The sequence below is a fragment of the Gorilla gorilla genome, chromosome 4, assembly GCF_029281585.2.
Source record: "Gorilla gorilla gorilla isolate KB3781 chromosome 4, NHGRI_mGorGor1-v2.1_pri, whole genome shotgun sequence".
Lineage (NCBI taxonomy): Eukaryota > Metazoa > Chordata > Mammalia > Primates > Hominidae > Gorilla > Gorilla gorilla.
This window is the reverse complement of record NC_073228.2, coordinates 139,258,865-139,285,664: the sequence shown is the minus strand read 5'-3', so window position 1 is coordinate 139,285,664 and position 26,800 is coordinate 139,258,865. Positions and strand designations below refer to the sequence as shown.

At 45.3% G+C, this 26,800-nt stretch overlaps 1 protein-coding gene across 4 annotated transcripts in view; it reads left to right on the top strand.

Moving 5' to 3' along the window:
* The window catches only part of MACROH2A1 (macroH2A.1 histone), a 65,002-nt gene that overhangs the window by 12,353 nt on the left and 25,849 nt on the right, over window positions 1-26,800 (top strand). For 2 of the 4 annotated variants that reach the window (XM_004042535.5, XM_004042534.5), the window contains exons 3-5: window positions 16,845-16,951; window positions 17,384-17,581; window positions 26,398-26,508. In XM_004042535.5, the coding sequence (XP_004042583.1) occupies window positions 16,845-16,951; window positions 17,384-17,581; window positions 26,398-26,508 (416 nt within the window). The remainder of the gene's footprint in view (window positions 1-16,844; window positions 16,952-17,383; window positions 17,582-26,397; window positions 26,509-26,800) is intronic. The other 2 variants (XM_019027581.4, XM_019027580.4) reach the window with 1 other exon arrangement.

Sequence of the window (26,800 nt, the reverse complement as noted above, 5' to 3'; positions counted from 1 at the left end):
GAAAGCTAATGTGCTACACAAACCCAGGCAGCCCCTGGCTCCCGAATGCCATGATGCCCATTCCTGGGGTGTTCACAGACACCATCATTAGGTCAAGTACAACCTCAGTGTCATTTCTTCCATCTAGCTTTCTCTTCTTTTTTGAAGGGCATGAACGGGGAATACCATTGCTTTGTCATATCTCAGGCAACTACTACCGGTGCTGCATAGAAATCTGTGTTTTCCTGGTCTGGGCATAGCTGGTTCTGAATCTGAGCCCAGTGCTCCTGAGGTGGATGTCAGCAGTCCATTCCCATGGGGGCTAGAGACCTTGACTCAGTGGCTCACACATCCATCATCCCTATCCCCAGCTATTGTGGGTGTGTAGGAGAGGTCACAGTGGGGCATAGGACTGGCCAGGAGAGCCCATCACTATCACTGGAAAAGTAGCTCAGAGCAGATCCTTACTCTGGCATCAGCCACATCAGCTCTTGTATATTAAATAATAATATGTATTTTTAAATTTTATGAAGACCTTCCAGCAGGGCTATAGTTGGCTGAATCTGAAGCATTTCCTCTGCCTGCATGCGGCACTGAGTCATTGGCATGACCATGCCTGCCCCTAACATGGAACCAGGCCCAATTGACCTTAGGAGGATGTCCTGAGCAGTTAGTGGGTGCCCAGTCACTGCTGTGGTTACTTATGTCCTGTTTTGTGATGGGAGAGGAGCCAGACTCTGGGGCCATGTCTAGTGAGAATGCTGCTCTGTTCCACCCCTCAGAACAGTGCCACACACCCACACTGACTGTCCTCAGAAGGGGACCAGCCCTTAGCCGATCGGGCGGGGATGTGGGAGCACGTGGATGTTAGACATTCTGGGTATACACCCACTTAGAACTTTGTTTTTTGGCCCTTGAGTGAGAAGGAAGTGTGTCCAGGCCCTCTTTCTGCTCTCCTCTTCACTTTTGTTTCCCTAAAGGCCTTTTCTCATTCACTCCACATGCTGTCTGCCAGGCACCGTGCTAGGCTCTGTGTGAGAGTGCAGGAGTGATCAGGGCAGAGTGGCCTCTGCTTCATGGAGCTCACACTCTTGTCTGGAAAAGACAGCCAGCCAACCTAGATAGTTTAGAGACTGAAAGTGTTGCAAGGAGTAAAAGCAGGCCAAACGAGGGCCCAGGCTGCTTGGGGGCTTGGAGATGAGCTGGCCAGGGAAGGCTTCTCTGAGGAGGAGAAATCAGCTGAGCCCTGGAGAGGTGCCAGCCAGCCCCACAAAAACTGGGAAAGGGGATCTGCCCACCACTTATCTGTCTTGATGCGCCTGCTGGGTGCCAGGCCAGCCCCTTCCCAGAACATGGGGAAGCTACAGAGAGAGAGAGAAACTGGAGTACCAGCCTTCAAGCAGCTTAGGGTCTGGTCAAGGATGTGACCCCGACATTGTGCCCCAACACTAGGCAGACATCTGAGGGAAGTCCCACCCACTCAAGCTCTCCTTGCTGAGAGCTGTGATGTCCCTTGCACAGCTATACACCAACCCATCCCCACCCCCAAAGGGCTTCCTGTCCAGAAACAGGTATAGGCAAGAGAAAAGCTGTGGTGATGCAGGACCACCCGTGCTGCAAGGGGGGAGACAGGACCGCAAGTGGGTGTCAGGAAATGCTGTCTGGAGAATGCTTGTTAACCAGTTACCAGAGCTGCCCTGCTTGTTTAGGCGTCACTGAAGTTCCTAAGAAGGGATTGTTTTCTTCTCTGCATGGCCCAGACTCTTACAGGTGGCATGTAGTCAAGCCTAACACCTGGCATGACAATTGCAGGCATGGTGATGGGATGTGCCACATGGAGGCCCATTTGAAGTAGCTGGGCCAGGCCCTTTGCCTTCCAAAGGCCCCTGTGGGAGAGATGGGAGGGGTCTGGATGCCCAGGGATTGCTAAGAGGACTGCTGAGCTGCAGTGCCAACCTAGGACTAGGTGCTTCTGAAGCAGGGAACTGGCATCTCCTTGGTGACCAGCTCTGGGGACCACTTGGGGTCCACTGTGTTCTAGAGCTGGGTGGTTTAGAGTATGGGCATTGGTGCCAGAGTTGCCACTTCTTACTTGTGGCTTAGGCAAGTCACTCACATCTCCATGCTATAGTTTTATACTCTGTGAAATGAGGATCACAGTAACTGTCTCATCAGGTTCTTATGAGGCTGATGTGAGAGCATGCACGTGAAGTCCTTATTCCATTCCTGGACATTGTAAGTGCCCAGCTGTTAACTATTAACATTAGGGTTAAAGTATGAGAGAGGAAGGGAGTCTCCAGTAATCTTGTTCTTTTTCCTGTCTCTTGTCAATGACCAGAGCCTTCACACTCCTCCAAAAGGCACCCAGCATCCTCTGATAGCAGATGTCCCAATTTGAAGCTGCCTGTGGGTACTTGGCCAATCCTTGTGCAGTTTATGGAGCCAGCTCCTGACCTGGGGAAGAAGCAGAGTGGGTCCCATGAGTGATCTTTATCCACTTTACAGACTGGATGAGGCCCAGCCGTTGGGCTTGACTATATCCTGAAATAAAACCCCAAGGAAAAGGGATGGTTGTTAGAAATACATCTTGCTTGCCATCTGGTTTTGGCTAACAAAGTGATTGTCCTCATCCCAAGTTTCAGCTTGTTTGACTTCCAGTCTCTAACTCAGGTCAGATGTTGCATATCCCTTTGGTGGTAGTCATAGGGCCACAACCCATCCCTGCCTCCATCTCCTAGAAGTGGGTAGAGAGAGCCTGTTCCTGTCAGCAGCACATCCTGTTACACTGATACTCATTTCAGCCAGCATCCATCTCACTTGGCATTTCTGATGTGGGACGGAATCCTACAAGCTTGGAAGATTGAGGTAGGCAGAGCCTGCAGTTGGTTCTGTCACTTACCTTGAAAATAAGTCCCAAATCTCTTTACCACCTTCCTATCCGGGACACTCAAATGTGTCCTGGACTCAGACAGCTAAAAATAGAGCAGGAAGAAGAGGACAGTCAGGCTTGGCTCTTTGATGCTCCAAGGCTCTAGGAGCTCCCACATCCTTGCTTGTTTGCATGAGTGCACCTCCCTTAGACTAACTGACGCTTCAGGCCAGAACCCAGCTAATGCTTGCTAGTACCTTCTTGGACACTCATGCTGCACTGGGGCTTATGCCACAGCATTTGCTGTGTTCTGCAAAGCCCTTCCCTCACCCTGTTTTCCTAAAATTAAAACACACACACACACACACACACACACACACACACACACACCCACACCACATCACACAGGAAAGGGACAATTAAGAATTTTATCTTAATTCTTAAAGAATTCTTAAAGAATTTTATCTTAATTCTTAAAGAATTCTTAAAGAATTTTATCTGAATTCTTAAAATTAAGAATTTTATCTTAATCACACAGGAAAGGAGCCAGGGGCTTACAGCTACAGAAAAAACACTGAAGTTGAAACTTAAGTGGGTACTCACAGTGTGCAGACTATATTTAAGTGCATGTTCCCTTTTCTGGTTATGTGAGTAATTTGTTTGAAAATTGAGAAACTAAAACTCATTCATAATCCCACTACCCAGATTTAGCAGCTGACACTTAATGCCTTTTGTGTATGTGTAAAAGACAGACCTTAGTCTAATTATTCGTTGTTATTAACATACGCTATTGATGACCTTCATTGACGGCCAGTCACAGAAACATCACAGTGCATACTCTTACAAAGCAAATTGTGAAGTACTTTAGGAGGTGCTCCCCACATAATCTAAGTTGCCAATCTTCCTTCAGTCTGCCTGGGGAATAGATGATTCGATGGTGGATAAACATTCACTGAGCATTTGAAAAAGAATCAGTTCAACACTATGTGCCTTTGACATTTCCCTGATGATGTGGTATTATATGGCCAGCAAGTTAACAGACCCAAGTGGGTCAGGCCTCAGGGTTTGAGACTAGAGCCTGGAAGCCACCAGGAGGTGGAATTCTACCAGTACTTCTCTATCTTAACCAAGACGTGAAGGTGCAGCATAGCTTGATAACATACTTCTCCCAGGGCATGTGAATCCAGCTGTAGAGCTCAAAAACAGTTTTTATCTGGTTCTTCACGGTCCTTCTAAAGAGTCCATGAAATTGTTCAGGAGAGCGTAAACATGATCTGGGCCTACTTTGTGAAGCAATGGGCCCATTTTCCTCTGCTCTCCCAAGGCCAGCGGTCAGACTATAATACTTGGATCTGAGAGGGGAAAGACCTCATTGCTTCTTTATGCAAATATTTTCTTCCACTCTGTGGCTTGTCTTCTCATTCCCCTAACAATGTCCTTTACAGAGTAGAAATGCTTGATTTTCATAAAGACCAGCTTAGTAATTATTTATGGTATAGATTGTACCCTTGGTGTTGTGTCCAGGAAGTTACTGCCAAACCTGAAGTCATCTAGATTTTCTCCTATGTTATCTTCTAGGATTTTTATTGGTTTGCATTCTACATTTAGGTCTATGATCCATTTTGAGTTAATTTTTGTAAAGCTTGTAAAGCCTGTGTCTAGACTTGGCTTTTTTGCATGTGGATGTCTAGTTGTTCTAGCACCATTTGTTGAAAATCTCATTGCTATCTTGAAGATAAGCCGTGGTGCCTGGAAATCTTCAAAAGTCAAAGGAGTCTCACTGCTGTCTCATGATATCACTTTGAAGGGCAAAATGCAACTGTTATTTCTACCATCAGGGTCTGCAGATAGGTAGACAAGTTCCATGTGAAGGGTTCTGCTTTTGCTTGGGCCAACGGACAAGCACACACCACCACAAAACCTGTTTCTGGTAGACAAGTTCCATATGAAGGGTTCTGCTTTTGCTTGGGCCAATGGACAAGCACACAGCACCACAAAACCTGTTTCTGGAATCAGGCAAGGAAAAAGGTGTGACCAAAACTAAGTGTGCCTTCTTTTCATCTAGACCTTCCATTTGGGATCTATTTACTTCTTATTGAAGTACATCCTTTAGAATTTTATTTAGTGAGGGTCTTTTGGTGATAAGTGTCCTCCACTTCGGTTTTTGAACATGTCTATCACATCTATAAAGTTTTCAGCCATCATTTCTTCAAACAGTTTATACTAGTCACTTCTTATGGAACACAGATTAAGCATATGTTAGTATTTTACTCTGTCTTCTGTATCTGTTAATCTCAGTCATGTTGTTAATTCGTGTCTTTCTGGACTACTTTCTGGATAATTACTTTTCATCTGTCTTCTAGAGCTATCTTCGTGTTTACTCTTTCTCCAGCTGTATCTAATCTGCTGTATTAAACAGATTCAGTCACTGAATTTTAAATTTCAGCCATATTTTCATTTATAGAAGTCCTATTTCATTCTTTTTTGAATCTGCTTGGCCTTTTTTTTTTGAAATAGGATCTCACTCTGTTGCCCAGGCTGGAGTGCACTGGCATGATCATGGCTCACTGCAGCCTCCGTCTTCTGGGCTCAAGTGAGCCTCCCACCTCAGCCTCCTGAGTAGCTGAGACTATAGGTGCATGCCACTGTGCCTGGCTAATGCTTGGCCATTCTTTATCATCTTTTTTCTCTTCATTTTAAGTTTTATTTAAATATATTTCACATGATTATTTTATATTCATTATTTAAATAATTCTAATATATGGAGTCTTTGCATCTATTTCTGCTGAATTTTGAATCATTGTTAGGAAAGCCTACCTCCTTCCAAAACTATAAAGACTTCTCTTCATGCTTTTGCTCAATATTTTTATATTTTTTCACATTTATACTTTGACCTATTTGGAATTTACCATGTGATATGGTGGGAGATAGAGATCAAGTTAATTTTATTTCACATGGTTATGCAGTTATCCAAACACAATTGAATATTTCATCTTTTTCCTGGTGATCTGAGATGCCACCTTTATCAGACATGAAATTTCTAGATATAATTAGTGCTATTTCTGGACTTTTATTTTCTGCTTTATCTGTTTGTCTTGTTGTATACTTATTTCCCATATCCAGTAGGTCTTTGTCTTTTTACTTTTGTTGAACTTCTTTCCTCTAATAAGTAATAACACCAATGGTAAAATCCACATGCTGTCAAAGGATATACAGTGAGACATGCATTGCCCTTCCGGCTCTTTTGCATTTTCAGTTCTCTTCCCAGGAGATAATCCATGTTACTAGTTCTTACATATGTTATATATCTCTTTAAAGATAATCTGTTCCCTTTTTATTTAAAAATAAATCTAGAAAATAAAATGCAAAAATACAGGAAATCAAAAGGATAATGGGCACATGTGGTATGCAGAGGCTGTCTTATTTATATTTGGGCCAAGATCTTGGGAGAATATGAGGATCTTTGATCTGCCCTTAATCCCTCAACACCCCTAGACCCCTCAGCTAACCTCGAGGCTGACATGGGACTGTGAGTTGAGGCCTGCCTGGATCCTGGGCCCAGCCTGGGGCTGCGTTCCCTGGGATGATAGCTTTATAGTTCATGCTGCCTGCCACGGAACCCAAGTGTGTGTTCTAAAACATGAAACTAGGCCTGGGCCTTGGACAACCTTCCTTCACTGCCATCCTTAATCACCACTGACCACTGCAGTGCTTGGTTCACTTGTTTAGTAATTCGTTTGGAATGATTGATTAATGAAAGAGTTAGGTGCAAAGTCCCAAGCGGGGTGCTGGGGTCAAAAGAATCATGGTTGATTTCCACAGATTTGTAGGGTACCTATGACGTGCCTCACATCAGAGCCACATTAGTGATCCCAGGCCTTCCCCACCCCTCCCTCACCTTTGTATACAGCTCCCAGCACAAGGCCAGATATTCCGCAGCTACATGGTAAATAGTTTTTTATTGAAGGCTAAGAAGACCAGTTAGAGGAATGATGAGTTTCAGGGGGAGGGAGTATTGGTAATGTCAGATGCTACCAGGAAATTGATGAGGATGAAAATTAAACTAGACCCCTGGATTTTTAAATGAAGCATGATTAGGATTAACACGGGGGCAGAGTGGGCCACACCTGTGTGAGGGGAGGTACGCAGCAGGGCAGCTGTTGCTGGCAAACAGGAGGGCGTTAGAAATGTAGCAAGGGCTGATCCTCATGTCTGCCAAGAAAAGCCACGGAGGAGGTCTCGGCAATACCTTGAAAAGCAGAGGAAGTCAGGAGCTGCCCAGCTGATTAGAGATAGCAGTGTCCCAGGAGTGGGACCCAGCATCCCAGGTGTCCTCCGTGGATGACCATCAGGACGGGATTCTAAAAGAGCTATTAACACTTTGTCACTGAAAGGAGAAGGAAGTAGGTAAGAATTCCGCAAATGTCTTTTCTGTCTTCCTGTTAAAATACCAGCAACCGATAGAACATATTTACAGTGTTTTTGCTTGCTTTCTCCTGCCTGAAGGCTTCTATGTCTAGTCAAGTCAACCCAGAGTCAAATCTGAAAGCAAAGAGCCACTCCTCAGAGCTATAAATAAACTCTAGCAAGAAGACAAACCCAAAGGGTATTAATCATTGTCAGCCTCCGTCTCTTCCCACCACCCTCTTCCAGTTCTGGTTGCCAAGAAGATGACATAAAACCTCTTTGGGTTTGCCAGGCTGCTCCACTCAGCCTAACGCTCTGACCCTGGATCCCTCCCTTTCTTCCTCCTCTTCCCACCCCACCTGCTTCCTTTTTAGGCAAGTGCATCTTCCATTTAGTGGCTAGAACATGTGGGTTCCCTGGCACCCAGTGCTGGGCTCTTTAAAGGCCGATAGTAGCGCCTGGTGCTGAGATATCCTCTCACGGGGTTGACATCACCCCATCTGCCTACAGGGGACACTCTGGGATTTTATAGAAGGCGCGTTCCCTGCAGAGCTGTGGGAGCCATGTGGAAACAAACCCAAGGCCTCTGGAAATGGCTAATGTGTTGGTTTCCCTTGCCATCGATATTCTGATTGATGTTCCTTGTGGTAACTAGTAGCTGAGGTAGTCTTTGGTTCACATTTATGTTGCCTCTATAAATCTGAGTATTGACTGCTAAAAGTCAGTATCTGCTGTTCATTCAGAAAATGAGGGTACTTAACTTGAGTAGCATTGTTTTTCTTGCCCTTTCACTCCCACCCCAGGCCCTGGCAGTCTCTAGTTCATATTCTAACTGTGGCTTGTAATACTAGTTTTAGGGACTTTGGGGGAAGTGCTCTGAATTCTAGGTAAAGGTGGAACAGTTAAGTTCCAAAACATCTGCCGTATGTTGAGCAGTTACTGTGTGCTAGGCACTGATTAAATGCTTTACATTTGGTAATTCATTGAATCCTCAAAGCACCTAGCTTTCTTAGGAGTAAATTGAGGTTCAGAGTTTAAGTAACTTCTCCAAAATCACACAGCACAGAAACCTTAGCAGTCACAGGAATTGGACCCCAGAGCACTTCATCCACTTGGCATTTCCTTTGTCTTGAAGCATCCACCATACACCTCAGGAAGACTGGTAAATGCCTGGTCCCCAAGGCTGGCTCGATGAAGACACAGCCTGAGGGGACAGACTCTGCAACAGTCATGGGTGATTGCCAGAGACATTCCTGTGGCCTCGTATGGGCAGGGAGGACAGGGGTCCTGCAAGATAGGCCTTGAAGGATAGGCAGCCCTGGACAGGGATGAGGAAAGTCTAGAGCACACAGGCAGGAGGTGGGTGTGAGCACAGGAGGGGTGAAGTCCCCTGGAGTGACATGTGCTGGCCCGCGAGGAAGGGGCGGTCTGGTGCATGTTAGAGCAGCTGCTGTAGCAGTGGCAGAGCAAGCGAGGTACTGGGCAGAGAGCTGCCCTGAGGAGCCACAGCAGGCATCGGAGAGGGCAGTGCCCAGTCAGGTATGGGGAGCTCGTGTCACTCAGTGGCACTGAGGAGGGCTGGAGAGTGGGAAGCTTTTTGGCCAATGTCCTTTTCATTGTCCGCTTAGCGAAGAGGAGGTGGAATCCTAGGTGTTGGAGCTTAGGCAAATCCTTAGACAAGCAGTCCTCAGCATCGGGAATCCACACGGGCAGACAGCACAGAGGCCAGGCTGGTAAAGACCCCAGGAGCTATAGTCCCCTCTCAGGGGCCTCCCTTTCTATGACACACTCACACTGCTCTAAAAACAGCCATGAAAAAAGAACCTAGAAAGTCTTCACATGCTCAAAACCATTTTTTGGGAGAAGCAGGATTAAGCAGGCTGGGGACAGTGTCTGAGGGTAAGGGGGCTTGTGACCTGTGGTACCAAAGGCCAGCTGGGGCAGCCGATAGCAGAAGTGCCTGCAGCTTCTCATCTATCCAGTGTTATAATTATTTTCATTTTGAAAGGAAAATATGCAGAAGATAAATTCAAACAGCACAAAAGGGAGTAGAGCAAAACGTCTCCCTCTGACCAAGTCCCTGATTCTGCTCCCAGTGGGCAAAGCTGCTCCCCCGTCTTGATGAACATGTGTAGCCGGATCGCAGACGTCGCCTCCTCCCCCAACACAGTGCAGCCCACGAAACTCACTGTTCTGCTCCTCGCTCTTTCCCTTTGAGTCCATCTGGGAAATGGTACCATGACAGGGCTCCTTAAATGAGTTTCCTCTTTACATTATACTCTTCAAATCATTTCATTTCAGCAGACATCACTGATTGTTCACCCCTTCCTGAGATGAATTAAGAACAAATGGCTGTGGTTTTCCCTATCAAAACAAACATACATATTAACCATTTCCTTGTAACTTAATTGATAGTCCTTGACAGCAAGTGATTGGTGGGTCAGAGGTCCTGCCCAGCTGCCAGCCAGGCCTTGGAGTAGAACAGGTTTCTCAGGGCCTCCCCAGGCACCTTCTCCTTCCCAGGGCCTTGACTTCTACTGCCTGAGCCGCTGGCTCTGCACGCTCTGCTGGGGTCAGACAAAAGCCCCAGACCTCATTCCAAGGTAGAGATGCCTGTGGGGGCGCCCTGGGTGCTGTGTTCCATCAAAGCAGGTCTGGCAGCACCGAGGTTAATCGAGTTCAAGTGCATTTTTCAAACATATGTTAACTGTTAAGCATAACAGCAAAGAGTAAACTATTGGCAGAGGAAACACCAGGTTTTCTGTTGCTTTTTTCCTCCTTTTGGCACAAATCCATCCATCGAAATCATCCAGTTATAGATAGAGGAAATCGAGGCAAAGGAAGTGCAGTTTTCTCCTGGTAATCAAGCTTGTCGCACTTTTTTAACAGTGCAGTTGTAGCCTCAACAGTAGTAGCTTGAATTTACTGAGTATACTAAGCATTTTACTTGGTAACTCATTAATCTCATAAGCCTAGAGGTAACCTCAGGTATCACTCCCCCTGTATAGAATAGGAAACTGAGGCTTAGATGCACTTGGCCACATCTTACAGATAATTGCAGGAGCTGGGATCCAAACCCCGACGGTCTGTCAGCAGACCCCGGGCTCTCACCACAGTGCCATTTGCGGTTGCTGCCCTCCCCTGCAGACAGAGCGGATAGCTGAAACAGCACCAGAGGTGAGGAAGGCAGAGGAAAACTTCCTGACAGGGAAGATATTCGGGCACTGAGTTGGGTTGGTGGGTTAGATTAAGGTAACGTTTGCTAAGAATCATAGCTCCCTTGTGTTATTATGTATAATGTAAACTTATTTATTTTTTACTTTGAAATAGGGCTGAAAGTTCCAGTCAGTGGAACTTACTTTACAGATTCCCAAATTAAGCTGCATTTCCATCTTATTGGGAGACTTTGTGGGAAGGCAGAAGACTGGACCAAATGCTGTCTCTGAGACCCCTGGCTCCTCCTGGACTTTTCAGAGGAGTCTGCAGTGGGCTTAACAACAGTAGATGAGTTTGTGTCAGACTTGGAACCATCTTTGGAATACTACTTTCAATCACTGCTGTAGGTTTTATTTTCTCTATGGAATTCTGGTTCCTTTGAGGCCCCTGGGACAAGCAGATGGAGAGCTTTGCTATGGCCCAGAGCTCCCAGCTGATGGCTGGGCAAGCTTCAGACCCTGCCACTCAACCTCCTGAAAAGGTGGGATGGGGGCAGTGGATTCTGGGATGTGGCTGCAAACACTCAGAGCCACCAAGGGAATTGGAGGAGGTTGTGGTGTGGTCAGAATGCAGGAAGCTCTTAGCAGTCACCTTCCGATTGGGGTTGATTGGGTTAAGGCCTTCTGGGATGGTGTAAAACAGTTCTGAACTCAAAGGACTGCTGATGGAAGGATGATGAATCAAAAGAAATACAATAAACAGATTCCTTGTCATGTTGTTGGCCTTGTAGCAAACATGTTTTCTCCTTGGGATTACGTGAACATTTGCTTTTCTTTGATTTCTGGTTGTTATTTTCAGTATTTCTTTCGTTAAATGAGCTCTGTTTTACAGAGCTTCAAACAGCTCCGTTAAAGCCCCTGACTCTTTCCTATTGCAAGGGCTGTGTTTAGAGTTTGGCTCGGCCTCAACACATCACCTGTTAGCTGTTAGGAGTCTAATTCTGCAAACCATGACTTCATCTTGCTGAAGGAAGATAGACAAAATGCTTCAATACAACAGATATGTTTTAGTTCAAGACATTTGGAAAAAAGAAAAAGGACCCTAAGCCTTTCGTCTCTGGGTGGACTTGCAAAGTAGACCTGTCAAAGGTATTCATGTTCAGACGGCTGGTCTGTAGTCAAAAAGGCTGCCAAACCATGCTGTTATCCAAGGATGTGGGAATTTTGTCAAGCGGCCTTAAAACAGTCATGTTCAATGAAGCTGGGGAACGTTTGGCCCAGGATGTCCCTGCAGGGCTTGCAGCTCTGAGGAGAGGGAATATGGTTGCATCATCTAGGCCACTACAGATGATGGTGCCAGCCACTCACTAGTTGCCAGAGACTGGCCCTGGCCAGGAGTGAGAACCAGAGGCTTACGTGTTTTGAAAAACAAAAATCTTAGAAGAGTTAATGAGCTGGCCAGTTTGCTCACCATTCAACTTGTTCCCTTTGCACCATTTATAATTGGGAACTTTACCACACTTACAGTCCTTTTCAGAGCAGACCCTAAGCGCCTTGGGCCTCAAATCAGTCTAGTATTGGTCATTGGTAACAAAACTTAGACTGTCACCGACTGAGAATACTTGGCTTGATGGGGTGGAGAACCTGGTAAGGGGTTCTGTTTCTTCTCCTAATTGTTCTTTTCCGTTTCTTCCTGTGGTTTCTTATGGATTCCATTTATTTTGGTTACAGCCTCCAGGCTGTGGCTCCTGAAAATTCCCTTCAAGGGAAAATCCAAGGGCTGAGCTGTGGAAACTCTGGAGAAAAGGATTTTTGTGTCCATAGATCTGGTGTTTTCCTGGTTATCTTTCTCAGAATCGCTTTTCTTTTAGACCAGCCACAGACAAAACAGAGACTCACAAAACCTTCCAAAACATGAAATGAATTGAGTGCAAGAACCCACTCTCCCCCTTGTAGGAAGGCATCGGCTCCATTCACGTTGAGGCAGAGGCTTAAGTTGGCTCTGTTCTAGCCTAGGAGAAAGCCCTCCTTGCTGGTGGGAATGTGAGGGCCATCCCAGTGTGCATGGGGGGCAGGCAGGCATTGCTGTACAGCGCTGAGCCTGGGGCCTCCATGACTTTGCCCTCCATATTATTGCAAAGCAGAGGATCACTCACAGGGAAGAAAACTACATCAGGACATCTCCTTTGGTGACGTGTGCCCTGTCCCAATTCCTCAGCAGTCAGTCACCCTCTCCGCTCCCCCCTGAATAGGAACATGCCCTGGAGAGCAGATGGGAACCGTTCCATCTTGTTGAGTTGCTGGCATTTTGCACCTCTACTGTCTCTGCAGCAGACAACTCTTTCTTAGCCAGGAAAGCCCTTTACGATGGCTTTTTCTAAACCTGGACTAAGGATGAGAGGGTGGGTATTACTGATGGTTGGCAGGGGATGAGTGTGTATTCTGGGTTACTGCTTTTGTTAAGTCGGGCACCCTCCATCTTCCCTGGCCATGGTGAAATGCCCCGGCCCTCTGCTGCTGCAGCACAGGAGAGGGGTGGGACACTGAATATACTTCTCATAAAAGGTGTGTTTCTGAGGTGCTCTGTCTTGTGTGTCCCTTAATGATGGGGTTACTATGGTAACTATCCATCTGAAAAAAATGCAAGAGTAAACAGAAGATAAAGCTCTTGCTTAACTAGCTGGAAGGTGGATCTGTGCCCCTCTTTGTTATCCCTACTTGACACAGCTCCCTCCTCCCTACCCACAGGGCTGAGGGCCCACCCTATGGCGGTAGGAGTATGGAGAGGCAGTAATTTTGGCTTGTGCAGATAAAAGATGAGCTGGGGTTTTGCAAAAAGGAAGAGTCTTGGATTCTGGGGCTCCTTGGTAAAGAAGGCAACAGAATGACATCCCTGCCCAGCTCTTTCCAAGGAGCTGAGATGCTCCTCCTTCTGCCCCTCCTTATCCACCTTGCTACTCACTGTCACTTACAGGTTGGTCCAGTGTGGCATCCCTGATTCCCAGTTGAATAGCAAAACATAAGCATGGTCCTTCAAGTTTCTCTAATGGAGAAACTGAGGCTACTGAACTTTTCAGTCACAAAGTAAGAGCATAAAGGGGTAAAGCTTGCGAAGCCAGGGATAATGTCCTCTAGCTCCTGGAGAATCCATTTTCAGGTTTCTCAACCCGATGTGCTTACTTCTGGGCTACTCTATTGCTTTCTTTTCTTCTTTACATACTACCTGCCCTCACCCAAGTCAGGGGCCCAACCACACTCTTCAGGTCTTTTTATCCATCATTCTCATTTTTCCTGCACAAAAAAAAAGTGAAGGCAGCACTGCAGAAAATATAGACCACATCCCTCCCCTCCTCCCCGACCACCAACGGCCACTGAGCCTTCTCTCAGGGAGGGCCTTCCTCCAATGTTTTGGGCAGGAAGAGGAAACAGGCCACCTCCACTTTCCTGAGAAACTGTACCTTCAAACGATTTTCTTGCCAAAGGGTTGGGCTTAGGACTTAGCAAAACAGGTCACCACTGTGGGCATTCTCCTTCTGCCTCCCTTCCTCTCTGTTAATGAGGGGGCAGATAAAGCATTCTTGGCACATTATGGTCAGAAGATTGTAATCCATCAGCCTCCTCCTGTATATTCTGGCTCTGCAGATACTGATGGCCCAAAACTTCGTTGTGGCCTCCAAAAGGGCAAGGTTGTGGAAGGGAGGGGAAGCCAGCAAAGTGGGCTACAGCTCAGTGGTGCTTGATATGCCTCTCAGGCCTTCCTGCCATGAGGATTCTGCCCAGCGCCCATCGTGGCTGACTCTCCTTCCTGTTCCATTGCTCCCAGGCTCTGTGTTCTTGTTGGGCTTAGACTCTTGGTTTGGCATCCTCTTGGGCCGTGGGCAGGACAGTGGCATTACGGATGTGGTCTCCCGCCCATGAACACAGGAGAATGAAGGCCAAGCTGGGCTGGCCAGGCAGGCGCTTCTGCATTCACAGTACCCAGGGCCCAAGGTCACATAGGCATCACAGGCACCTTTTTGGCTTGGCCAAGGTGGGCCCATCACTGCTGGGCATTGGGACACTACCACGATCAATGATAGGGAAGCTTCAGTGAAAATGCTGGGTGGCCATCTCCCTCCTCCACTGGTAAACTAAACTGTGCTGACACTGGTACAGGGAAGGGAATAGCCTTGTGGAGACTGATGGGTGAAAGTGGGAAATGTGAGCCCCTCCACCAGATTCCATGTAAGCACTGGCTATCTTGCCTTCCACCCTGCCTTAGTTTTGTGGCTCTCACATGTATAAAGCCCAGGTAAGGGACCCTGTGGCATTCTTTATCACTCTCTGTATCACTGGCATGTGTAGCCCTGCAGGCCTGGGAACACTGAGAAGACAGGGGCCTCCTGGTACCTTGGGTCCCTCCTGCCAAGCACAGAGTTGTGTGTCATCAGTATGGTGATTACTGAGCAAAGGAATTCCTGCCTTGGATTTAGGGGGAAACCTGCTATTTCAAGTGTGTCTGATCTCCTCCCGCCCCTGCCCCCAAAGCTAATATGAGAGTTTCCTTGAGTAGCCAAGCAATTTTTCAGCTTTACACACATACAGCAGGTTATTTGCATTGGGTGGAGCTGTTAGTACCTCTTAAAAATGCATGCCCTGTGTCATACCGTAAATTTTTAACACATGATTTTTATGCAGCTAGAATTTTCTTCCTAGTTATTTCATAATGATTCTGAGTGCTGATGTTGCTGGAGAAATCTAGTGTTTACAACATAACTAAATATTAGAAATTTTTTAGTACTGGGAGGAGGTCAGACTTGAGTTGGGCCCAGAAGGGTAGCCTAGAATGACATCCCAGTGTGGGCAGAATTGCAGAAGTGGAGAATATAAGATCCATTCTGGGTCTATCTGTATGCCTCACTAAGAAAACAAGGAGACAGTGATGAGGTTGACAGGTTACCAAGAGAACTGTAATGCCAAGGAGAAAACCAGGTTTTGCCAAAGGGTACTTCCTAGTTCCCACCATCTTTGGTGCTGTGGAAAACCTGTCTTGTCTTGTGAGACTGTGCCCAGATGGCAGGTAAATCAACTCTTAACTTAGTACTAACTATGGGTTATGCTCATAGCCCTTCTAGTTTTTATTTTCTGGCATACATTTTATTTTGAAAAATTTCAAACATACAGAATGTCAAGAATACACTTATTTCATCACCTTACATATTTGTTTCCTTGTGTTAAGAACTTTTAAAATCTATTATTTTAGCAATTTTTAAATATACATGATTGTTAACTATAGTTACTATTCTGCACAACAGATCATTAAAACTTCTTCTAACTGAAACTTAATGTCCTTTGACCAACATTCACCCCGACCCCATCCCCAGTCCCTGATTCCACAGAGAAATGAATTCATGCTATATTTGTCCTTCTGTGCCTGGCTTATTTCACTTAGCATAATGTCCTCCAGGTTTATCCATGTTGTTGCAAATGACAGAATTTCCTTGAAAGAGGAATGTTCTTATAATCATATACCTAGATTTAACAACTGTTAACATTTTGCCATATTTGCTTTATTCCTTAGAGCTTTTTCAGAATGGAAGGCAAGTTGTAGGCATCAAGATGCTTCACCCCTAAATACATCAGCATGTATCTCCTAAGAACAAGGATGCTCCCTACAGAATGGCAATACCATTATTACACTTAAGAAAATAATCCCGTGTGTCTGATACCCAGTCCACATTCAGAGCTCTTCAGTTGTCTCCAAAATGACTTTCCTAGCTTTTATTAAAAGAATCAGAATTTCATCGAGGAGTGACACATTATATTTGGCTTTTACATCTTTTTCACCTTTTGAATCTACAACAACCCCCGCCCCCCCCCCCCACACACACACACTTTAAAAAATGTATTTATGACATTGACTTTGTAAAGAATCCAGTCACATCCTTCCAGTTTTGCATCCAGATGTGCAGGCATTCAGCATTGATGTAATCAACAAAGATTTAACAGGCCTCCTCAATAGCAAGCCATCCTGTCCTTGAAACCCTATAAGCAGGCATGGTATACTCTCAGGGACCACACTGAGGACTTTGGGTTTGGCCCTGGTGACATCTGCAGTGCTAACTGCAAGCACCCTTTCTGGGAAATGAGAGCGCTGGAACTGGGTTCAGATCTCAGCCCTCCCACTCACTCACTTAGTGATCTTCAGCTGGTCCCTTCTCCCTCAGCTTCAGTTCCTTCATCTCCCAAACAAGGGCATTGGACCTGGGGCTTCCTAGGTCCCACTCAGCTTTGCCATTCAGCACCTCTGTGACTCTGCCCACAGCTTTTCACCTCAGGGTAGCTGCTTCCTGAAGCAGCTGCCTCTGCCCATTCCTGGCACTGTGAATGTGGGGACCGGGGCGGGGACACGTGGTCCTCTAACATGACCATACACTCATCTCTGCTCCCCACAGCGGAGATTCTGGAGCTGGCTGGCAATGCAGCAAGAGACAACAAGAAGGGACGGGTCACACCCCGGCACATCCTGCTGGCTGTGGCCAATGATGAAGAGCTGAATCAGGTATGGGCCTCTCCCATCTCCCACTGATGTTTGAGCAGGTGGTCATACTGCCTAAGAAACATAGCTGAGAGGCTTTGGTGTTGGCTGGTTATGAAAGGTGTGGACTGCCTTTTGGATTAATTAGCAGCTTCCCTGCCTCCCATGGCAGTTTTTCCCCAAGGCCTTATTGGGAGTGTTGGGGGAAGCAGGATAATACAAGGTATTTGGCTCTCCCGAAAGGAGAGAGATGATCTAAATTCCATTTGAGTGAGGGACTCTGGGGACTGGATCCCTGAGCAGTGAGCCTGAGTCCTGGCAGCATCCTCATGGAGGATGCCATGGAGGAAGGAGCTGCACCAACCCAAAGCAAGACTGTCCTGGGCAGGGCTGGCTTCTTGAAGGTTAGAAGCAGGGTATCTGGCTCACTATCTGCTATTCTGGTTTTCCTGAAAGCTGCTAAAAGGAGTCACCATAGCCAGTGGGGGTGTGTTACCCAACATCCACCCCGAGTTGCTAGCGAAGAAGCGGGGATCCAAAGGAAAGTTGGAAGCCATCATCACACCACCCCCAGCCAAAAAGGCCAAGTCTCCATCCCAGAAGAAGCCTGTATCTAAAAAAGCAGGAGGCAAGAAAGGGGCCCGGAAATCCAAGGTATGTGATTTGGCCAGAATGTATGAAGTGGGATAGGATGGGGTATGGATAAACAGGGTTACCAGGGCACCCCCCTCATTCCCCCTGTGGGCTCATCCCACTGATGGGAGAATAAAGGAGGAACATGTAGGAGCTGATTACACTCCAGAGGGGTTAGTCCAACACAAGTAGCGAGAGTCAGGAGGCCCTCCCAGCGTCTGGACCCAGTTGAAGGACAGAACCCCTGTAGGCAAGGGGGATGGATGGTGGGCTTTCAGGGATAGTGTCAAGCTGGAAGGACTCCCAAGCTGGCCCTTCCAGGGAGATGCACACACCTGTGGGAAGGGGGCTTCCCTGTGTTAGGGGACAGCCACTGTCTAGTCCTGTGGCCAGCTGCCTGCATACCCTGATGCTCAGTTGCAGAACTCTCATGTTGCCATGGCTGCATGTCTTCCATCAGGGCGCTCTAGACAGTTCACTCCAGAATGGTTGCCTCTGTCAAGGAGGAAAATGGATGTACTACTCAGGTGCTTCTTCTGGGCCTAACTTGGATTGGCTGGGTCCTAGGTGCTGGAAACCCTCTCATTAGTGTTATCTAATGTCATCTTGGGTGGAGAAGGCCAGCAGACTCCAGGTCATGATCCTCAGTGTGGAGGAGCACCCTCCGGAGGTCCAGGCCTGTGATTGCTGTGCTCACCTGTCTGAGCATGAGCTGGAGACTACAAGGCAACTGGGATACATTTTCTTTGTTCCTTCTTTGCCCAGTCCTACTTGTCAGCAGTTGTCACGGCCACCAGAGCCAACAAACAATGGACAGTGCCACCAAAGCATGGTCTCTAAGAAAATGGAATCTTGAGGCTGCCCTGCTCTGAGGTACCCCTTAAGGAGTCCTCCTTCTGGCCTCCAGCCAGATCAGGAGGAAATTACCCGTGGCAGAAGGTGACCTCTGTATTTTGCAAGACCCTCAATAAGAAGTCCCTGGAAATGCATCTGTGGAATCTAATGATGCAGTGTCAGGAAGTTCTTCCTACATGAGCCCAAATCCTCTCACCTGAGTGAGACAGTGAGGACACCTTCCCAGGACAGGCTCAAGGAGCTGTGACCAGGTGAACAGAGCTCCTCCTGTCCTGTCAGCATGTCCTCTCCTTTGAGCCTGCCTGTGCCTCAGGCAGACTGGCTTTCACCCGCATGCAGGGACATCTGTGAACCCCAACCTTCTTGCATCCACACTGTTTGTGGAGCTTTCTTTAGTTGAGGTGAAAGAGGTTGTATTTCTTTGCATGCACAAAATCTAAATTCCTCTTGCCAACATGCCACCCACCCTTAGGCCCAGAATCACTCCCAGCTCTTTGAGAGAGAAACCCAATATTGAGGAGTATCCTGTAAGTTATTTCCAGACACTTGGATTCCATCTAGCTCACAAGTCCTGGAAGAGGCTTGAGGCCAGGCAGGGATTTCACAGAAAGCTCCACTGCTCATTCCTGCTAACTATAGAATTAGCAGATTGGAAAGTTTCTTTTTCCCTTTCAACATATGCATTTGGGAGGAGGGCGGGGAAGGGAAGGCAGGAGGAAAGTGCTTGTGCAACCCTTTCTAAAATGTTAAAAAGGCAACGAAGATACTGAATCTATCATCTTTTGATTATGAGCCCCAGAGACCTGGCTGCCCACAGAGCAGGGCCCTTGGTGCTGAGGACCAGCAGGGGCAGGACCACGTCCTCAGCTTAGCCTTTGCCCTGGCTGTGTCCTGAGCCATCACCCTCCTTCATGCATTCACTGTTGATACTTGAGTGGGTCTCTCAGATGCCAGTGTCTGCTGGCAAACCTGGGCTGAATCTTGTTCCTGTTACTCTAGTCTTCCCCTAGTAGTTTTTGTTCTATGACTTTCTGAACTTTCCAATTTAGTAAACACTAGGAATTCATCTTACTTTTTGGACTTGAAGTATTTGGAGTGGGGGTGTCTTTAGCTCCTAGTAGCTATATTTGGAACTTAGTGTTTCTAATAACCATATGCCAATAATCACTCGACCACTCAACTTTTCCCTTGATTACAAAAGCAGGAAGCCTGTTATGGTGGTCTGTTTTTCTTCCACACAATAAAACACATTGTCTGCTTACTGTACCAGTATTTGGCTAACATTAAACCCTGGGGGAAGCTGAAATTGGAACCGTGAACAGCTAATTTTCAAAACATTTGTTTAATGTAAATTGTGGTGTCAGCTCCCAGAAATAGCAGAAAAGCCTGCATCTCTAGGTTTAAGTGGAACGTTCTGAAAATAACCTTTCCAGGGACATGCAGAGAAAGCCTTAGTAACATGCTAAAGCACTTGTAGTGAGAGTTGGTATTTTTCAGATGTCAACACTTGAATTCCAAATCATAATTTTTCCCACAATTCTACATAATTTGGAGGTTTTGAAAATCTCCAATTGTGACAGCTGAGTCAGCTGTAGTGGAAATGGTTGGAGAAGGCAACAAACTGCACCAGGGGCTGGGTGTCCAGAGCCTGGCTGTACACTAGGGCTCCTCTCTACTTGGGTGGCTTCAGGCAAGTCTGTTCCCTCTCTATTCCTCAATTTACCTCCATCTATAAAATGATCAGGTCCATTCCAGCCTTACAATTCAGTAACTATGCATATTACATAATGTTTTTGAGTAGGGCACATGTATGAGTTTGGACAAAAGAGTATGCAGTAAAAAAAATTTTGCTCCCACTGTCGTCCCTCACCCTACTTCTCCCCAGGGCACACTCAGTGAGTTTTTATGTCTCCTTTCAGAAAGTCTGTGCATATAAGAGCATATAGAGATGTAAATCCCTCCCCATCCTACTTGCTCTTTTTTTTTTTTTTTTTTTTTTTTAATAAAAATCGTATGAGCCCCCTATTTTAGCAGTGTGGCATAGTGATTAAGGGTGCAGGCTCTGGGGTTAGCCATTTCCTAGCTGCATGATCTTGGCAGGTTGCAGAACATCTCTGGTGTTCAGTTTCCTCATCTTTAAAAAGGAGATGTAACACAAGTGGTTGTGAGGCTTAACAGAATTCATGGAAGTGCATAGAACCATGTCTGGCACCTGTGTTCACTGCCCCTGTCATATTCTGGGCAGTCCTTCCATGTCTCTGCATGTAGAGCTGCTTTAGTGTTGCATGGGATGACTGGTCACTTATGTGATATATAAAAACAGTGTAGCCAGCTGAATTAGTCCATTCTTACGCTGCTGTGAAGAAAGGCCCAAGACAGCAATTTATAAAGAAAAGCAGTTTAATTGAGTCACAGTTCCACATGGCTGGGAAAGCCTCAGGAAACTTAGAATCATGGCAAAAGGCACCTCTTCACAGGACAGCAGGAGAGACAGGAGCAAGCAGTGGAAATGCCAGACACTTATAAAACCATCAAATTTCATGAGAACTCATTCACTGTCATGGGTACAGCATGGGGGAAACCATCCACCATGATCCAGTTACCTCCACCTGGTCTCACCCTTGACACATGGGGATTATGGGGACTACAATTTGAGGTGAGATTTGGGTGGGGGGCACAGAGCCAAACCATATCATCACCCTTCTACAAGTGGACTTTTAGATTGTTCTAGCATTCATTCTGACAAACAGTAACTGTCATTGTTTGTGGATCTCTGTCCTCACATGCAAGTAAATGTATAGGATAAAGTCCTCAAAGTAAACTTACTGAGGCAAAGAGTGAGTATATTTTTAGCTTTGGCTATTACTCACTTTTAGGGCATTTTAACTACATTAATCTCAAAAACCGCCTCATCTTTTTAACATTTAATACTGAGTTTTTAAAAAATGAATATTCATTAGACCAATTTGTATCTAGTCTGTATGCACTAGTTACTATTCTCAGTAGTGGAGATGTGGCAGAGAACAAAGTCCCTGCCTTCCCTCAGTGTTCAGGGAGGAGGTGCAGATTCATTACAGAAGGCAGGAGGGAGTAGCTGCTATGACAAAAATAAAGTGGCGTGATGGCAGAGCCAGTATTATTTTACATAGGCAGTGAGGTGAGGTTACTCTCATGATACTGGAGCAGAGCCCCAGCAGAGTAAGGTATTTGGCCATTCAAGTGACTGGGGGCAGAGAGCTCCTGGCAGAGGAATGGCAAGTAGGCCTGAGGTGGGAGCATGCCTGGCCCCTCTTAAGAGAACATGATAGGACTCGCCTGTGGAATCCTTAACGTTTTTATAACATGGATACTTTTGGCAGTGAGGGAAGCCTGGGGACCCTTGCTCGAGATAAAGATTCCAAATGCATAAAATAAAATACCTAAAATTCAAAGGAAACTATGCCTAATTTCGTCCCTCAGGTTAAGATCCATCAGATGTACGCTAAGAATCATAGGATAACTTTCAGGGGATCTCTAAGAAGCCAGTTTTTGCCAAACTTTTGGATAAATAATGATCTCACCAGGGATTTTTTCAAACACAAACCATCAACAAACCTCACCCTATCCCCATGTGAAAACTACCCTCCTAGATCATAAATATAGGCTTGCTCCTTACCACCCGGCAAAAGCCCAAGGTGATTTTAGTAGACTGCCTCTTTCTCTTGTTGAGGAATAAATATTTAAACTGCAAATTGAGTGATTAATGTTCTGGTAAGGGAAGCCAGAGAAAGGAATTGGTTCGTTTGAGAAGCTACTAGTAGAAAAATTTGCTGGCCTTCTATTGAAATTTTAGGTTGTTCAAACATTAGAATAAGAGACTAAACATAGGTAAACGTGGGGTGATGATTTTACATAAGTCTTTCTGGATGCTCAGTTCTACAGGTTCTTAAATGTCTCCCAGCTGACTCTGACCTAACAGGTTTTCTGCTGCTCAGAACAAAGCTGGGCGAGTGTCCAATACATGGAAATTTATGGGTTTGTAGGACAATATAAAATTATAACAGTCTTTTTGGAGCTGACAGAATTGCTTGCTAACTTTTATTTCCCCCAAACTGAGATATGAAAATAATCTACCACTTAGTAGATTCCATTTCATAGAAGAAAGGGCATTTTTTTTTATTATACTTTAAGTTCTAGGGTACATGTGCACAATGTGCAGGTGTGTTACATATGTGTACATGTGCACAATGTGCAGGTGTGTTACATATGTATACATGTGCCATTTTGGTTTGCTGCACCCATTAACTCGTCATTTACATTAGGTATTTCTCCTAATGCTATCCCTCCCCCAGCCCCACACCCTCCCACAGGCCCTGGTGTGTGATGTTCCCCGCCCTGTGTCCAAGTGTTCTCATTATTCACTTCCCACCTATGAGTGAGAACATGTGGTGTTTGGTTTTCTGTCCTTGTGATAGTTTGCTGAGAATGATGGTTTCCAGCTTCATCCATGTCCCTACAAAGGCCATCTGACAAAGGGCTAATATCCAGAATCTACAAAGAACTTAAATTTACAAGAAAAAATCAACCCCATCAAAAAGTGGGCAAAGGATATGAACAGACACTTCTCAAATGAAGACATTTATGCAGCCAACAGACACATGAAAAAATGCTCATCATCACTGGTCATCAGAGAAATGCAAATCAAAACCACAATGAGATACCATCTCACACCAGTTAGAATGGCGATCATTAAAAAGTCAGGAAACAACAGGTGCTGAAGAGGATGTGGAGAAATAAGAATGCTTTTACACTGTTGGTGAGAGTGTAAACTAGTTCAACCATTGTGGAAGACAGTGTGGCGATTCCTCAAGGATCTAGAACTAGAAATACCATTTGACCCAGCCATCCCATTACTGGGTATATACCCAAAGGATTATAAATCATGCTACTATAAAGACACATGCACACATATGTTTATTGCAGCACTATTCACAATAGCAGACTCGGAACCAACTCAAATGTCCATCAATGATAGACTGGATTAAGAAAATATGGCACATATACACCATGGAACACTATGCAGCCATAAGAAAGGGCATTTTAATACCAAAACATTAGGAAGAGACATGATTTCAGACAATAGGCTTTATGAAAAACTTGGGCATAGTTGCCATGATTTGAATGCGTTAACACCTCATAAGCAACTGTGCCGACCTTAAGCACCTGCCCTGTTGTCCCGTTGGGTGGGAACCTTGAAGGGAAAAGGCAGAAGTTTTTTGCCAAGTGGGCAGGCTATATAGGACCAGGCAGTGATGGCTTGTCTCTGGAGTGCTTTACTACTTTCTAAGGCCAGTCGTTTAATCAGGAACTCTCCAGTCTTAGTCTCATTTTCTTTCTTTTTTTTTTTTGTATTTTTGGTAGCAGTGGGGTTTTGCTGTGTTGCCCAGGCTGGCATCCTCCTGCCTTGGCCCCCCCTAAAGTGTTGGGATTACAGGCATGAGCCACCACTCCCAGACCCAGTCTTATTTTCCAAATAAGGAATCTAAGGCTTAGGGAAAGGGAGCAGTTTTCGGGTCATGCTGTTGGGGGAGCCAGGACCCAAATACAGAACTTCAGAGTTCAAACTTCAGAGTACTATCACTTTTATGTCCTGTGACCATTTTTAACAGTTGGAAAATTTACATTATTTTCTCCTTATTTCTCTTTTGCTTGCCCCACAAACTTTCATCTTAATGTAACACATTTCTATTCTATTTTTTAGTTCTGCAACAAAAATAATGTATATAAATTTCAATTTTGAAAAAGTGTTTTTTGACTTTTATAAAAGCATTAAGTAGTAGATTCTACAAGATTGGATAGTTAGCACATTTATTAATAATATACAATTGATCAAACTGACAAATGCATTACAAATTCTAATAACTGTTAAGGAAAAGGTAAAATTTTATTGGAAAAGCATCTTGTAATGGGCTGGGTGGATTTTTTTTCCCCCTAACTAGTTCAGGTATCCTCAGATGAATATTACTTATTGTTGAAATGAAACAGGGCTTAGCATCCTATTTTTATATATTTCTAGGTATGAATGTCTGGAAAATCTTGTTCACTAAAAAAAAATTGAAATGGAAAGGGTTTTGTTATAGCAACATCATTCAGTCCTCTGAACTCTTTGATATATGCCAACAATGCATAGTGTAACCTCATCAATTTGTTTTAATAAACATTTTAGAATAGTGTTAGATTTACATAGCGTTACAAAGATAGTACAGAGAGTTCTTGAATATCCCTCACCCAGTTTCCCCATTGTTAACATCTCACATAACCGTGGTACACATGGTCACAACAAGGAAATCAACACTGGTCCATTACTGTTAACTTCACCAGTCTATTTTCTGAAGATCTATCAGCTATTAACTCAATTAGGTATTGCTTCAGTTTTGTTGAAAGCACAGGATTAAAAACACCTGACTTGTGAAAGTCTGTTATGCAGCCTTTCCTATTCTTGGCTCCTGAAAAGTGTATCAAAAAGGGCTTCACTAAGATTTACCATATAATTGTTGATTATACCTGTTTCTCTTTCACTCATCAAATGTTAAACACTCAGTAGGAAAATCAAAATAGCGATAATTTGTAATGTATATTTGCCAGTACTATATTTCTTGATAAAGTGCTTTTTCTCTTACTTATAGCATAACCTTGGAACTTCAGATTTAGCTCACTAAATTTAGGAAAAATGTTTGCCATATAACCTAATTGCTAAAGCAGCCCTTATTGTTAAAAGCCATTAGCAAAATTAGACCTTACTTTTCATTGTAAGTAAAAAATGTTAATATGCTCATGTTAATGAATTAGAATCCTAAATAGGCAAATGGATAGGACACAGGCCTTGCCCAGAGTTTATTCAGGTTTATCCTTCAGGAAGGCATGGCCATCTGTAATATTTCTCACCCCTTCTTTCTGGATTTTCTCCCACTAGACCCTCCCTCAGGAGTGAAGTACTTTTTATTAATAATTTGGGGAAGGGAAAGGTGAAGTCTCTAAATGAAAACCAATGTTGTTCTCACTATCCTTACTCTACAATTTATTTGAATGCAGAAAATCTCCAAATTAGCCAAAGTATCCATTTCTAATACAGGCTTTGTCCTTAATAGAAATATGCCAAAAACACGCATCCCTACTCCCACAGTGGTGTGCCATATTAGTATTTACTCTGGGAAGTGGGAGGAGGGTAGTTATGAAAGGAGCTCTGGCGTGGCACCTTGACCACAGGTGTAGATCCTTCTTACGGCAGATCAGTTGTAGGAAAATGTTAGGAAGTAGAGGATCGGAAAGTTGTTTTCTTAAACTCTCCATGTCATGTACCTCTCTCAGAAGATCCTTGGGAACTCCAGGGCATACATATTTCAGTCTTAATAATGCTGAGGAAGAAGCTGAAGACCAAGCCAAGAACCATGGGTCAAGGGGTCTGCAGGGAGACAGATGGTTCATCACAGCCACCACATGCGTCCTTCTCTAACACTGGCTTTAATGAAGGAAGGGTGGAAGTGAGTCTGACCTTCTGGAGTCAGGAAGGTTAGAGGGTTATAGTCCTTAGTTGGCTTTTTGAGAATTAGTGACCTAGAACAGTTTTTCTTCTTAAGCTTGAATAGTATTACAGACATCTAGAAAGGAAAGACACTTAAAGATCCTTAATTAAGAGACATTTACTTGGTCTGAATTTATGAAAATGGTTCTATTTTAAATGATCACTGTAAAGTGAAGTTTTACCTTTAAGTGGCTGGTTTTTTTTTATAATCATAAAGTGATTAACATATAACTTAACACACTCCACAGAACTCTTGTACCTCAAAATGAGTCTGAGCTCCCCCTTGGAGAAATGCTGAGAACTGGTTGTGGTTTAGTTTCCTGTTTCCCCTTGGGTGTTATGGGTGAGGCTTGGGAGCTGCCTCTCTATTAGGATGCCTGTGTCTGTGTGGCCCACATTCTGACCCTTCCGTCTGTGCAAGAAGAAGCAGGGTGAAGTCAGTAAAGCAGCCAGCGCCGACAGCACAACCGAGGGCACACCTGCCGACGGCTTCACAGTCCTCTCCACCAAGAGCCTCTTCCTTGGCCAGAAGGTAGGCAGATGCGTGGCCTCAGTCTACTTGAGGGCCCCAAGGGACAGATGGGCACAGGCTACCTCCACTGGAAGGCTGGGGGGATCCCGGGGGCCACTCCCAGCCTCGTGGGTAGACAGAGTGGGCTGTGAGCTTTGGGAGTGGCCTCAGGGAGGGCTAGATGCTGGGGAGGCCACAATGCTGAGGGAGGACCCTGGCAGCTGGGGAAGGGAGACAGTGGTAAAAAAGAAGAGGGCAGGCAGCTCCTGTGGGAGATGGGGACCCTTGGTTAGTCTGGAGGAGGAGCTGCTTC